General features: G+C 37.1%; 2 protein-coding genes across 4 annotated transcripts in view; both read right to left on the bottom strand.

The window, feature by feature from the left end:
* The window catches only part of SCLT1 (sodium channel and clathrin linker 1), a 225298-nt gene that overhangs the window by 127607 nt on the left and 81897 nt on the right, over positions 1–15794 (bottom strand). For all 3 annotated transcript variants that reach the window (XM_020886621.2, XM_020886612.2, XM_020886639.2), the window contains 2 exons: positions 10199–10264; positions 5557–5627 (listed from right to left, as the gene is read on the bottom strand). In XM_020886621.2, the coding sequence (XP_020742280.2) occupies positions 5557–5627; positions 10199–10264 (137 nt within the window). The remainder of the gene's footprint in view (positions 1–5556; positions 5628–10198; positions 10265–15794) is intronic.
* LOC139037745 (OCIA domain-containing protein 1) lies at positions 378–1718 on the bottom strand. The gene has a single exon (XM_070474846.1). It carries the CDS (start codon positions 1601–1603, stop codon positions 860–862), a length of 744 nt encoding a protein of 247 aa, XP_070330947.1. The 5' UTR covers positions 1604–1718; the 3' UTR covers positions 378–859.

Below are 15794 nucleotides of genomic sequence, written 5' to 3'. Positions count from 1 at the left end.
CTGTGAAAAATCTGCTCTTATTTATTTTTATTTTCCTGTTCATTCCCAATCTCTCTCATTTCCCTTCATTTTGCAGGTTCACATTAAAATATGACATATCCCTGGATATATACATATAATGGTAAAATATATATATTATATGCATGTATGTATTTTTGTGCCATAGATTCATATTTTTACTTTCTTAACATAATCTTGTTTTCTAGCTCTACCCTATGATTCTGTTACTACATCTTTACATGTAAATACATGCTTCTAAATGATGAACAGTATTCCAAAGGATGCAATTACCATATTTTACTATCCTTATCCCTATACTATTTCTGGACATGTTTTTATTTTATTTTATTTTTTTTATTTTTTTTATTTTTTGAAGATACACGTTCCTTTATATTTTATTTACCATAAACACTAAGAGAATACAGCAAACACTGGAGAAAGGCGTTTAAATAATTTTGATGTAAAGTTTAACACTCAAAATTATGCTTGCTCCCCCCCACCCCAATTCAACATGCAGATATCATTTATTTCCAGATGCAGTGATTGTAGAGCATTACATTCTCTTGAAAGTTTTATAACAGAGTTTCCTTGCCCTGTAACTTAAAACAATTTCACAAACTATGTATAATCATGGTATAATACCATCATTCAAAGAGTTCCCCAAATGACTACATTCACACAATATTAAAGTCTGAGTTTTTAAAACATCATCTTAATAAGCCAAACCACAAAAACCCAGGTTCTAGTTTTAAATGTGTTTATGAAGACTGCTGCTGAGCTCAAAGCATGCAGATGTTCATGACCACCTAGATGAAGCTGGATACTTAAACTCTTTCAGTAGGTCCAATGATGCAATTTTTCACTCATCCCAAGTATCTCCATATTTGTTTACTTTGACTTCTTTTTTTGGCATTCTTTCCTGCATAGGCCTGACTGAGGGGTCAGTCTTATGTGTTAAAGTAACTTCATATGACTCTCTGTTCTTATTCCTTAATTCCTCATATGTAATATTTTTTCTTTTAGGACTTTCTTCAATGTTGGGATCAGGTCCTTGGGCAATATGATCAGTAATACCAGTTGGAGTAGATTCATTCAAAGAAGCACTGAATGGAATTGGCTCATAATGAGGAAGCATCTCTTTTTCTAAGTTGTCTGCTGCTGGAGATGTTGCAAAAGATGAATGACCACTCACATTTGAGTCATATTTTGACCTCTGAGAATAGTGCCCAGTTGGTGAAGATCGTCGTGCCTGTCCTGATCGTAAAGCTTCTCCGAGAGGGGAATTCTCAAGGTTCTTGAACTTCTCCTGGCAAGTTTTCACATAAGAAAGCTTTCCAGCAAAGTATCCCATGATGCAAGCAAATATAAGTTTAGGAATGGAACCATATTTGGGATGACTTGAAAGGATTCCTTTACTAATCAATCCTTGAGTAATCAACATACTTGTTGCAGCCAAAGGTACAGATCTGAACCAGAAGCTTTCATCATTGCACTCTGCAAAGACTCTTCTTTCTTCCTCCGTTGGAATGTAATCAGCCCCTATGTGGGGAATTGGTCTTGGAACTTCCGCATTTGGCTCTCGAAAATCAGCCCTCCCATTCATCTTTCCTCCCGACGACGGCGGCGGCGGGCGGTGGCGCGGCGAGCCCGATGACCAGGGACAGAAGGCCCGGAGGGGACTCGAGTGTGGTGGAGGGGGGAGGGGAAGGCGGGAGGCGCGCGGGACCGCAGCGGGGTTGGGGGTGGGGAGTGGTCAACGACACGACCGCCAAGAAGTCACCCAGATCTATTTTATTCTTTAATAGTACATGTATGCACACATGCACAATATGTGTGTGTGTGTATATATACACACACACGTATATATATTACACACATACTTTAAAATTACTTTACATATATGAATGTCATATATAACTAAAACACACATGTCCATAATCTATGCATTATTCTTTAAAACATTTGAAATGTATATGAATTGCATCGTACTGTAATCGTCTTTTACCTTGCTGTTATATTCCACAATATTAACTTGCATTTTCCTGATTGTTGTATTTTTGAAATGTTTGTTCATATCCTTTGCCCAATAGTGTATGGATTTTTATTTATTTTTGTTTAGGCAATGTATGCTCAACACTAATGCACTGTCAGTGGCATGCTTTGCAAATGTCTTCATTTGACTTACATTAATTTTTATAACACAAGTTCTACATTTTAACATACTCAAACAAATCCATTTTTACGTTTTTGGCTTGCGTTTAAATTTTGATTAAGTACTCCCCTGGCAAAATTTATTAAAGGGCGATTTTTTGTTTTCCTTTGTTCTTCTCTAGCACTTATTGCCTCTTAACATACTAAGATATCGTGTTTACTGTCTGCCTGATCCAGCTATATGTAAGTTCCAAAAGACAGAGGTCTTTAGCTGTACTGTACTGTACATGTATCCCATGTGTAGAGTCTGGCACATAGCTGATGCTTGCTAAATATTTACTGAAAGAATGGATTCAATGTTTTAGAGAGGTGAGTTAGAGCAAGTTGTTAATCACATAAGTCACATCTTTCGTATCAGAGTTAAATCTTTATCAGATTTAACTTATATTTAACAGATAAAGATTCTATCAGTGTTAAAACCTTTACTAACATTATGGATTTGCTCTACGATGCCTTGTGTTTCTGTCAGTTTATGCTTTAGTATCTAGTGTTTTTATGATAAAACAATTTTAAAATAAGATGTTTTAAAAAATGTATATAACAAAAGACTCAACCAAATTGGCCTTTCTTCTAAACAGCCTAAATTAGATATGATTCATTTTAATTTCTTTAGTAGTATTAAATTTTATTTAATCACTATAAATAATATCTAACACTAACTATATGTATTTACTGTTCTAAAACTGCTCTAATTGTAATGTCTGGTGACTAGGTAGCCTATAAAAAGGCTACTAAATATTCTATTAAATATGAAAAAGGAGTAAAAGTAGAAGGTGAATTTAAGAATTTAACTAATAAATATAGCACATCCATAGTATGGTTGATAATATTGATATGATATTCATATTATCTATAAGTTAAAAAAAGTAGGCTATTAGTGTGTATACCACTCCCCCTTTTTTTCCTAAAATATTTAAATACACAAACCTAAGTTATACATTTGGAGAAGGCAATGGCACTTCCAGAACTCTTGCCTGGAAAATCCCGTGGATGGAGGAGCCTGGTAGGCTGCAGTCCATGGGGTCGCCAAGAGTCGCACACGACTGAGCGACTTCACTTTCACTTTCATGCATTGGAGAAGGAAATGGCAACCCACTCCAGTGCTCTTGCCTGGAGAATCCCAGGGACGGGGGAGCCTAGTGGGCTGCCGTCTATGGGATTACACAGGGTCAGACACGACTGAAGTGACTTAGCAGCAGCAAGTTATACATTTAAGAAGTTAATAATAGTTACCTCTAAATAATGGAATTATGAGATTTTTATTTTCCACTTGAGTTGCATAATGACTTTGTCTATTCTTTGTCTAAGCTTCTAGGATGGGGCATATAAACCCTTAACTTCCCAAGTAAAGGCAATGTCTTTACTTGAGACTACCCCTGAGTTCATGCTAATGAACTGATTCATGGCAGGCCCCTAGAGAGTTTCAGGATGGGAGGAGGTCTACTAGAAAGACCAACCATGTAACTACAGAGTTGAAGCTTTGACCCTCAGGGAGGGAAGGAGATCTGGAGATTAAGTTCAATCAAGTGTTCAATGATTCATTCAATTAGTCATAACACTTAAAATTCAGAAACTGATTCACAGAGGATTTCGCTCTTTGATGCAGTCATCATAAATTTCACTTAATTGTAATGTAAACTTGTCTACATTTAATATAAAGCATGCTTAGCCGCTCAGTTGTGTCCAACTCTTTGTGACCCTTTGCACTGCAGCCCACCAGGCTCCTGTGTCCATGTGATTCTCCGGGAAAGAATACTGGAGTGGGTTGCCATGCCCTCCTCCAGGGGATCTTCCTGACTCAGGGATCGAACCGTGTCTCCTGGATTGCAGGCAGATTCTTCACCTGCTGAACCACCAGGAAAGCCCAATATAAAGCATATGTGCATAATAAAACCTCAGTTACAACTTAGGACACTGAAGCTTAGGTGAGACTCCTGGTTGGTAAACACACTGATGTCCCAGGAGGGCAAAACACACTGATTCTACTGGGAGAGGACACGAAGCTCTGCTTTTGGGATCTTTCTAGATCTTACCGAAAAGTCTCTTCTTTTGGCTGGTTCTGATTTATGTCCTTTGTAATAAAATTTTAATCACAAGTATGGTGCTTTCCTGAGTTCTCTGAGCCATTTTTGAGAACTATCAACCCTGGGGGTTTAAGGGGAACACCAACATATTTGCATTCAATTGATCAGAGGTGTGAGTGGCCTGAGGACTCCTGAACTTGTGGCTGGTGTCTGAGTTCAGTGCAGTCACACTGGGGACTCTGCTCTTAACCTGTGGAGTCTGTATTAACTTCCTGTCAGAATTTTATTGCAATTTGATGTTTTCATACTACCCAAAGCATTTTTATAATGGATTTACATCACTTTTATAATTTAAAAAACTATTTTCATTTTGAAAAAAAAAAGAGGAAGATGATATTGCAATTAAATAAATCATTACTATTTTAAATTGCAAGATCATTAACACTGAAGGAAATAAGAATTAAATAAAAGCCCACAAGTAAAACTGTCTAGGGAGAAAGAAGATAAATTTACTAAATTAAATTTTAAAAGTTCATGAAGTTAATAAAAAAAATATAAAGAGTGATATATAAAACTTTGTAAAGTAAGTCTTCCTTTAAAAAACCCGATTAATGTATATGCAGGGCAAAATACATGATGGTAGGAAAAACAAAATAAATAGCAAGGTTCATTTAACAAACAATAACAATGTATTTTTTATAAAATATAAATATGCATTACAATTTAAAGATATTTCTATATGACAGCATCATAGTACAGAACCTTATATGACTAAGGGGAATGAAAAGTGAAAAAATGTTTTTTTTTGGTCATTTGGAGTTTATCCTCTGAAGTTTATTAATGCAATGACTATTAAACCACTGGGTCATAATATATGTATGGTACTAAGCTAAGTGATTTTTAAAAACCCCTTACTAGCTGTTTTCTCCTCCACTCCCCGGTCTCACTTTCCTACTTCTCTACTGCTGTTCACTGGTATTACCTCTAAATAACATACATGCTTTGAAACCCTTCGGGTCTGCTTATGAGGGAATTTAAAGAAAAATATGTGTAGAAACAAATTTTTAAGAGGACTGATTTTTTTTCTATAAGCACTGGATTTGCCATCATGGGACATCCTTTCACATATACGTATTATAATTGCCTCCCGACTAACAGTCTTGATTTCAGTCTCTTCAGACTGAAAAGGCCATGTACATAAGAAGTAACTGACAGAAGTTTAAAAGGGAAGGGAAAGAAACCACTCATGGAAAGAACTATGACATCATCACTTCCACTGAAGAAAAGTAATTTTTATAACAAAAATTATTTTTGACAATACCTAAGTTGTTTTCGGAGCTGCTCAATTTCCGCACTTTGTTCAGTTACTGTTTTCAGAAAATGTTGATTAGTCTGCCACAAGAAAAAAAAAAAAGAAACATTTAGTATTAGAACATTTAAAACTCTATGTCAGACTAACTACAGGGTGTGTAAGTGAAAAAAATGAACTCATGATAATGATTAGATTTTTAATGATAAAATATAGCCCTAGCTCTCTTTCCTTGCCTTCTCTATTTCAGCAGACACCTGCTTTATTTCAAACTACCTGCATTTACATTTCTGCATCTTCTGATTTTTTCCGGCCTTCTAAGCCTCCTTTGCTCACCTAAAGAGCAAAGCCTTTCCGTGGTCTTTTTCTATGTAGACGACTACAGGTGGTGTAGAATTCATGTCCCCAGCCTGTTCCGTAAGAGCCCAACAACAATGAATGAAGGAAATTGGTAGGTAAAAATCCCAAATTCCCATGCCCTATGGTAGAATAACTCTGAGCCTGTTTCTAAACTGGCTTCCAGAGTTCATTAGTGGGATTAAGTTTCAGTTACGCACAGGGTTAATTTGCTTGACTAATAAAAATCCTTTATTGGCTGCCTTCTTCTCCCTTCCCAGTCTTCTCTCTCTACTCCCCTACTGGTTTTGCCTGGTATTACTGCCCAAATAAATTATATACTTTGGGAAGCTTTCCTCAAGGTCTGCTAATGCTAAAGTAAGATATGAAGCAGCTTTCCAAGTGTAGAAAAACTCTTTTTCTAAGGGAACTGATTATCTTCCATAAGTGCTGGTAATACCATGATGGTACAAATTCCTTATCATTACCATTAGCTATATGCCTTAAAGGCAACGTCATATAAATTATTATTACCTTCTAACTGATAGTCTTGTTTTCAGTCTCTTTCCATTTTAACAGATCATTCACACCTCTCTCCAACGCAAGTCCCTGAAGCAGTTTTCATCGAGCTTTTTTCATACTCTAGCCAATTTCATGGACTTCATATTTTAAGTACACTTTTGTATATCATATTTTTTTTCATTTATTTTTATTAGTTGGAGGTTAATTACTTTACAATATTGTAGTGGTTTTTGTCATACATTGGCATGAATCAACCATAGATTTACATGTGCTCCCCATCCTGATCCCCCCTCCCGTATATCATATTTTAAATCCACTTTTGTAATATCCCTCTACTTAGGATGTCCTCATTCTGCCAGCATTCAGCACTGCATACCCCATGTGGTCCACTCGCTCTTAAGGCAAAACTGTTTCCTTTTTGCATTTTGATAAAACTTTATATATACTTTCATAATGCACACTGCAGCACGTTTAAGTACTGAATTTAAAGTTTAATATTCCTTGCTACAACATGAGCCTATTTTTGAAGACCAGTTTCACCCAGAACTGCCAGTATCTTGCACATGATTCAGTACATTCTGAGTACTTATACCTTTGAGGAGTGAATCAATTCCTAATTAAGACATGAAAGAGAGCCTGAGGACTACATCTTTACCTTGGGAAGTGGACAACTCCAGTACAGAATTTAGTATTTAATTCACAGGCCACAATTTAAGAGACCATCAAGGCATACAGAGAAACAAGGATAGAATAATGAGAGGTAGGTAAATTAAAAAGTTAAAACAGAAAAGTGGATGTGGCATAGGACATAAGCTATGCAAGACATATGATTACATGCAAATAACTGAAAGGTTGACTTGAAAATGAAATGATTTTGTTCTGTTATTCCAAAAGGTAAAATCATACATCGGTGGGAGGAAATCTGGTAAAAATATTTTAGCTTTCTAATAATTAGCATTCAAAGGAACAGGCTCTGGGGGAAATGACAAGATCTCTTACAAGGAAGGGATATTAAAAACAGTGACTAGAGGATCATCTAAACTGAAAAGCATTTAATAGAAGGATGCCTGTATCATTTGAGGGACTAGATCATCTTTAATATCAATTCAAATTCTCCTGTGAAGCTACCTCAATGACTCAGCCCAAACTGATTCATGTTTCTGAATTCCTTTGTAAACATTTGTAATGTACCATTAATGTTTTACTATAACATATATAGTCTTTGAATTGGAATAATTAATGCTTGTGTTTTTTACTGTATGTGAGCACCTTAAAGGTAGATTATGTAGAGTCATTAGCAGAAGTATACATTAGAATTGTGAATTTTAAGAAGCTAGTATAGGGAACAATCACACATAACCTGCTAGCAAGCCTAGTAAGAGCTCAACAATTGCATCTGAATATGGCTTTATGACGTTACATATTTGTGATCACAAAGTAAATTATGTACTATATCAATAATATAGAACTTGGAGATTCATAAAGGACCCTGGAAGTCTTCCTTTCAATCACCGATTATTTCCAATATCATTCCTATTCTACCAGTTAGACAGGGGCTCTGTGAACAGATGCACATTTCCCTTCAACTACAGAACCCATGACAGCAGAAGGAACTTAGCATGCAATTGACAAATATTTTGGGGTTACTTTATAGAGATGAAGAAATCTCAAGAAAAATATGCTTTCACTAAAGACAATCTGTAGGAAACATAAACTCTTATTGTATCTATAGTAATAATAAATAAATATAAACATTTTTAGGTATCATTTAGTTTAGGGCCTTTTACATTCTGCCTATTACTAAAGTACACTGGTTGTAAAAGATTTTGTTCTCTGTTATATACTCTGTTATATACACTGTTTCTGTACATATATAGGAATCTATTCATTTGAGAGTTTATTCATATAAACAGAAAAATTTTTAATGGAAATTATTTGATTTTGACTCAAATCTGCTGCTATGACCATGCTCTGAATGCTCGAGATTTACAGAATCTTTGCCGTCACTTAACATTTACACTTAGTAGAGTCTTCCTTGGGCTTCCCTGGTGGCCCAGACGGTAAGGCGTCTGCCTCCAATGCAGGAGACCGGGGTTCGACCCCTGGGTTGGGAAGATCCCCTGGAGAAGGAAATGGCAGCCCACTCCAGTGTTCTTGCCTGGAGAATCCCATGGATGGAGGAGCCTGGTAGGCTACCATCCAAGGGTTCGCAGAGTCAGACACGACTGAGCGAGACCTCCAGAGTCTTCTTTATACCTTAATGTGTGATGTATTAAGACAAACTCTTAAGTCTTAAAAACTTCTCTTAGCATTTTTCTTTATTTTAACCACAGAATAATCTTTTCCTTGCTCTTTATAACATAAATGCTTCATCCAACTTTCATTTCTGTATCTCTTTTATTATATCCATAGTTAATCATTCTTAGTTCTGGCCTGTTATTATGAACACCTTACAATTGTCTTCTTTTCTGGGGTGGGGGGGGGGCTTCCCTGGTGGCTCAGATGGTAAAGAATCTGCCTGAAATGCAGGAGACCTGTGTTTGATCCCTGGGTTGTGAAGATCCCCTGGAGAAGGGAATGGTTACCCACTCTGGTATTCTGACCTGGAGAATTCCAAGGGGTTGCAGAGTCAGACATGACTGAGTGAACTTTACTCACTCACTAGAAATTTTTTAAGTATGTCCTGTAAATATTTACATAGTTTTCTATGACTTTCATCAGAATAATATAGGGTTAAATATAATAAAATATGGGCACTGTGGCATAAAATTCCAAAGGATTATGTAATAGCACAATTTTAGGAAATACTGAAAGAAAGAATAAGCAATTGTGACGTTAGGTTAAATTATTTAATGTCATGTAGAAACAAGACTTCTTAATTAAGGAAATCAGTCATCATTTTATTTTGAAGCACTTTAGTACTATTTTAAAACTCTAAGAAGCACATTATTAAAAATAAGTGATTAGAAATTTCCAATATTAACATAAATAGGGAGAAATTTAGTCATTTTTACATGGTTAAAGGAGAAATGTTTTAAAGTAGAATAAAAGTGATTGGATAAACTTACTTTTAATGGCACAACTCCACTCTTAGACAAAGACATTAGGAACGAACAAGGATTAGCAGGGTAACTAAGCAAAATGAAGAAAGAGAGGAATTATCTGAGATGTCATAATCCTATTACTCAACAATCAGGTAAAATAAAATTCCAAGAAGGAAAACAAAAAAACCAAGAACAACAAAAAAAGAAAAGTGTGTGTGTAGGGGTTAAAGAGCAGAACTGGGAAGGCTAATTATATTTCTTTTAGGAAAAATTAAAGGGAAATTTAGGTATAGCAATTCAGGTGATGGGTGGTCAATCCACTAACAAGTGGTTCTCAGTGTCCTACTGTTTTTAAGCATTTGGGCTACTCCTTTGTCTAGCAGCTCTATCATTCTTAGTTGATACCTAACCATATTCTAGAAGAAATACTAAGAATAAAGAGTGAACCCTACTCTTGAGGCACTCACAGTCTAGATTACTCTCAGGAGATCTTACCAAGAACCCTAGGAGCATTTTCAGATTAGAATATATTTCAGATAGATGTTAGTTTTAGATCTCTAGAACCTACTGTAAACTCCCATGTTACGCTACTGAATGCAAAAGAAAAGACAGATAAAAAGAAAAGAGTACGGTCTACCTATTTTAGTTTCAAGTTTTTTACCTTGTTGATTTACCTTAGTGAAAATACGACTACTTATAGTGACAATTTCTAATTTATGTAATAAGTGCACTGAATGGATATTTTTACTTACCATTTCTACGTTCTCATTAGTAACATGAAGATGCTTGGTCAGCTGCTGAAAACTTGTCAGCTTATCCTATAGCAGGAAGAAAGGGTACATAAATAACATTGTGTTTGAAACCCATATTTAAAATTAGACTAAAATCAAGTCTAAAATCATTATGCCTAGAAAATAATAGCAAACGAAGCAACAAAGGATTAATCTCAAAAATATACAAGCAACTCCTCCAGCTCAACTCCAGAAAAATAAATGACCCAATCAAAAAATGGGCCAAAGAACTAAACAGACATTTCTCCAAGGAAGACATACAGATGGCACAAAAACACATGAAAAGATGCTCAACATCACTCATTATCAGAGAAATGCAAATCAAAACCACAATGAGGTACCATTACACGCCAGTCAGGATGGCTGCTATCCAAAAGTCTACAAGCAATAAATGCTGGAGAGGGTGTGGAGAAAAGGGAACCCTCTTACACTGTTGGTGGGAATGCAAATTAGTACAGCCACTATGGAAAACAGTGTGGAGATTTCTTAAAAAGCTGGAAATAGAACTGCCATATGACCCAGCAATCCCACTTCTGGGCATACACACCAAGGAAACCAGATCTGAAAGAGACACGTGCACCCCAATGTTCATCTCAGCACTGTTTATAATAGCCAGGACATGGAAGCAACCCAGATGCCCATCAGCAGACGAATGGATGAGGAAGCTGTGGTACATATACACCATGGAATATTACTCAGCCATTAAAAAGAATTCATTTGAATCAGTTCTAATGAGATGGATGAAACTGGAGCCCATTATACAGAGTGAAGTAAGCCAGAAAGATAAAGACCATTACAGTATACTAACACATATATATGGAATTTAGAAAGATGGTAACGATAACCCTATATGCAAAACAGAAAAAGAGACTCAGATGTATAGAACAGACTTGTGGACTCTGGGAGAAGGCGAGGGTGGGATGTTTCAAGAGAACAGCACTGAAACATGTATATTATCTAGGGTGAAACAGATCACCAGCCCAGGTTGGGTGCATGAGACAAGTGCTCGGGCCTGGTGCACTGGGAAGACCCAGAGGGATCGGGTGGAGAGGGATGTGGGAGGGGGGACTGGGATGGGGAACACATGTAAATCCATGGCTAATTCATTTCAATGTATGACAAAAACTACTGTAATGATGTAAAGTAATTAGCCTCCAACTAATAAAAATAAATGGAAAAAAACAACAACAAAAAAAATAAAAAATAAATCTAGATGACATCACTTGTATTTCTTCTAACAAGCACTGTGAGATCAATAGTCAAAGAAATAAAAAGAAACAAATGTTTAATGATCACAAAATTAAATAAGGTGACAATATGGAAACTAACATGGCTAATTATTTTATGTGAAACCATTATATCAAGTCTCTTATCCTTATCCATCAGAGGGCAGACAGAATTAAAACCACAATCTCAGAAAACTAACCAAACTGATCACATGGATTGCAATCTTGTCTAACTTAGTGAAACTATGAGCCATGCCGTGTAGGCCCACCCAAGATGGACGGATCATGGTGGACAGTTCTGACAAAAAGTGGCCCACTGAAGAAGGGAATGGCATACCACTTCAGCATTCTTGCCTTGAGAAACCCATGAACGGTATGAAAAGGTAGAACGATATGACACTGAAAGATTAACTCTTTCATGAACCAATGAAAGATGAACCAATAGGCTGCTGAAGAAGACCGGAGAAATAGCTTCTGAAGGAATGAAGAGGCAGAGCCAAAGCAGAAACAATGCCCAGTTGTGGATGTTGTCTAGTGGTGAAAGTAAAGTCTGATGCTATAAAAAACAACATTCCATAGGAACTTGGAATGTTAGGTCCATGAATCAAGGCAAACTGGAAGTGGTCAAACAGGAGATGGCAGAGTGAACACTGACATCTTAGGAAACAGTGAACTAAAATAGACTGGAATGGGCGAATTTAATTCAGATGATCACTGTATCTACTACTGTGGGCAAGAATCCCTTAGAAGAAATGGAGTAGCCATCACAGTTGAAAAAAGAGTCCAAAATGCAGTACCTGGGTGCAATCTCAAAATAGACAGAATGATCTCTATTTGTTTCCAAGGCAAACCATTCAATATCACAGTAATCCAAGTCTATGCCTCAATCACTAATGCCAAAGAAGCTGAAGTTGAATGGTTCTATGAAGACCTACAAGACCTTCTAGAACTAACACCAAAAAAAGATGTCCTTTTCATCATAGGGGACTGGAATGCAAAAGTAGGAAGTCATGATGAGATACCTGGAGTTACAAGCAAGTTTGGCTGTGCAGTATAAAATGAAGCAGGGCAAAGGCTAATAGAGTTTTGCCAAGAAAACGCACTGGTCATAGCAAACACCCTCTTCCAACAACACAAGAGATAACTCTACACATGGATATCACCACGTGGTCAATACTGAAATCAGACTGATTACATTCTTTGTGGTCGAAGATGGAGAAGCTCTATACAGTTAGAAAAAACAAGACCGGGAGCTGCCAATGACTCAGATCATGAACTCCTTATTGCAAAATTCAGACTTAAATTGAAGAAAGTAGGGAAAACCATGAGGCCATTCAGGTACGATCTAAATCAAATCCTTTACAATTATACAGTGGAAATGACAAATAGACTCAAGGGATTAGATCTGATAGAGTGCCTGAAGAAATATGGATGGAGGTTTGTGACACTGTAAAGGAGGTGGTGATAAAAACTATCTCCAAGCAAAAGAAAGGCAAAAGGCAAAATGGCTGTCTAAACAGGCCTTACAAATAACTGAGAAAAGAAAAAAAGCAAAAGGCAAAGGAGAAAAGGAAAGATATATCCACTTGAATGCAGAATTCTAAAAACAGAAAGGACAAATAAAGAAGAATTCCTAAGAGAACAATGGAAATAGAGGAAGAGAACAGAATGGTAAAGACTATAGATTTCTTCAAGAAAATTAGATACCAAGGCAACATTTCATACAAAGATGAAACAATAAAGGACAGAAACGGGATGGACCTAACAGAAGCAGAGGATATTAAGAAGAGGTGGCAAGAATACATAGAAGAACTGTACAAAAGAGATTGTAATGACCCAGATAACCACGATCCTGTGATCAGTCACCCAGAACCAGACATCTCTGGGTGCAAAATCAAGTGGGCATTAGGAAGCATCACTACCAACAAACGTCATGGATGGAATTGCAGCTGAGCTATTGCAAATCCTAAAAGATGATGCTGTCAAAGTGCTGCACTCAATATGCCAGCGTATTTGGAAAAGTCAAGAGTGGCCACAGGACTGGAAAAGGTCAGATTTCCGTCCAACCCCAAAGAATGGCAAGCCAAAGAAAATTCAAACTACCACACAATTGCACTCATTTCACAAGCTAGCAAAGTAATGTTCAAAATTCTCCAAGCCAGGCTTCAGCATTATGTGAACCGAGACCTTCCAGATGTTCAAGCTAGATTTAGAAAAGGCAGAGGAACCAGATATCAAATTGGCAACATCCATGGGATCATAGAAAAAACAAGATGATTCCAGAAAAACTCTACTTCTGCTTCATTGACTATACTAAGCACTTTGACTGTATGGATTACAACAAACTGTGGAACATTCTTTAAAGAGATGGAAATACCAGACTACCTTACCTGCTTCCTGCAAAACTTGTATGCAGGTCAAGAAGCAACAGTTAGAACAGGACATGGAACAACAGACTGGGTCTCAAAATTGGGAAAGGAGTACTCTGCTTATTTAACTTATATGCAGAGTACATCATGCGAAATGTCAGGATGGATGAAGAACAAACTGGAATCAAGACTGCTGGGAGAAATATCAATAATCTCAAATAAGCAGATAATACTATTATGGTAGAAAGTGAAGAGCAACTAAAGAGCCTCTTTATGAAGGTGAAAGAGAAGAATGAAAAAGCTGGCTGAAAACTCAACATTCAAAACATGAAGATCATGGCATCTGGTCCCATCACTTCATGGCAAATAGATGGGCAAACAGTGGAAACAGTGACTGGCTTTATTTGGGGGCGCTCCAAAATCACTGCAGATGGTGACTGCAGCCACGAAATTAAAAGATGCTTTCTCCTTGGAAGAAAACCTATGACAAACCTAGATATCATATTAAAAAGCAGAGACATCACTTTGCCAACAAAGGTCCGTCTAGTCAAAGCTATGGTTTTTCCAGTAGTCATGTATGGATGTGAGAGCTGGACCACAAAGAAGGCTGAGCGCCACAGAATCGATGCTTTTGAACTGTGGTGTTGAAGAAGACTCCTGAGAGTCCCGTGGACTGCAAGGAGGTCCAACCAGTCCATCCTAAAGGAGATCAGTTCTGAATATTCATTGGAAGGACTGATGCTGAAGCTGAAGCTCCAATACTTTGGCCACCTGATGCAAAGAGCTAACTCATTAGAAAAGACCTTGATGATGGGAAAGACTGAAGGTAGGAGGAGAAGCAGACGACAGAGGTTGAGATGGCTGGATGACATCACTGACAGCTTGACTTTCAGCAAGCATGGGGAAATGGTGAAGGACAGGGAAGCCTGGTGTGCTGCTGTCCATGGGGTAATGACTGAGAGGCGGACATGACAAAATTATTTCTAGAAACCAATTCATCAGGAGAGAGGTATGATAGAGACAACTTATCCAGTACTGAAAACCACATTCAAACCTATTTAAAACCTATAATACAAACCATAAACAGTTATTATTGTGCCTTTCCCTCTTCTTATAAGTCTCATGGTTTGACTGGCCCACAAGTTTTAAACCTTTTGATTATCTACTATGACCAAATTAAACATCATATGTGCAGATGACATAAAGTTGGGAGGAGCTGTTAATATGTCAGATGACAGATTTGAAGTTTCATAGATAAAGCTTCAAATAAAGACCAAGTATTATCTGTAAGGTCTATGCAAACAGCAACAGTAATAACTAAAACCCCCCAAAAAACCCCAATTTCAAAGTTGTACCATAAAAATGATCTTATTCAGGTGGAAAACAAAACCTAATGGCTTAGTTGAAAGACCTAAATGAAGAAACAGCCTTCAAAAACATACTTATATTAGAAATGATTTCTAGAACTCACAGGTAAAAGTATTACAGCTCAGATTACATGTGAGTTATTTTCAAACCGGGGCATGTTTGGAAAAATCATTTTGTAAACTGAAAAGCAACATAAGTATTATTATGACTTCCTTAGGTAAAAATACCCATTTGTAATGATAATAATACAAATGGTCATAAACTGGAATTTGAAAACTCTGTAAGAGTTGAAGAGAGACACAGTGATAGCTAACTTCTCAAAAATCCATAGGAAAGGAATCAGAATTGGAATTACTTCCTAGTTTTAAATGTTTGTTGTTGTTTAGATGCTAAGTCGTGTCTGACTTTTGTGACCCCATGGATTGTAACCCAACAAGCTACCCTGTCCACGGTATTTCCCAGGCCAAGAATACTTGAGTGGGTTGCCATTTCCTTCCCCAGGGGATCTTCTCACTCACGGGTCGAACCCGGGTCTCTTGTGTCTCCTGCACTGGCAGCAGGATTCGTTACCACTGAGCCACCAGGGAACCCTAC

This window comes from Odocoileus virginianus, chromosome 12 (genome assembly GCF_023699985.2).
Source record: "Odocoileus virginianus isolate 20LAN1187 ecotype Illinois chromosome 12, Ovbor_1.2, whole genome shotgun sequence".
NCBI classification, from domain to species: domain Eukaryota; kingdom Metazoa; phylum Chordata; class Mammalia; order Artiodactyla; family Cervidae; genus Odocoileus; species Odocoileus virginianus.
This window is presented reverse-complemented; position numbering and strand designations above follow the sequence as displayed.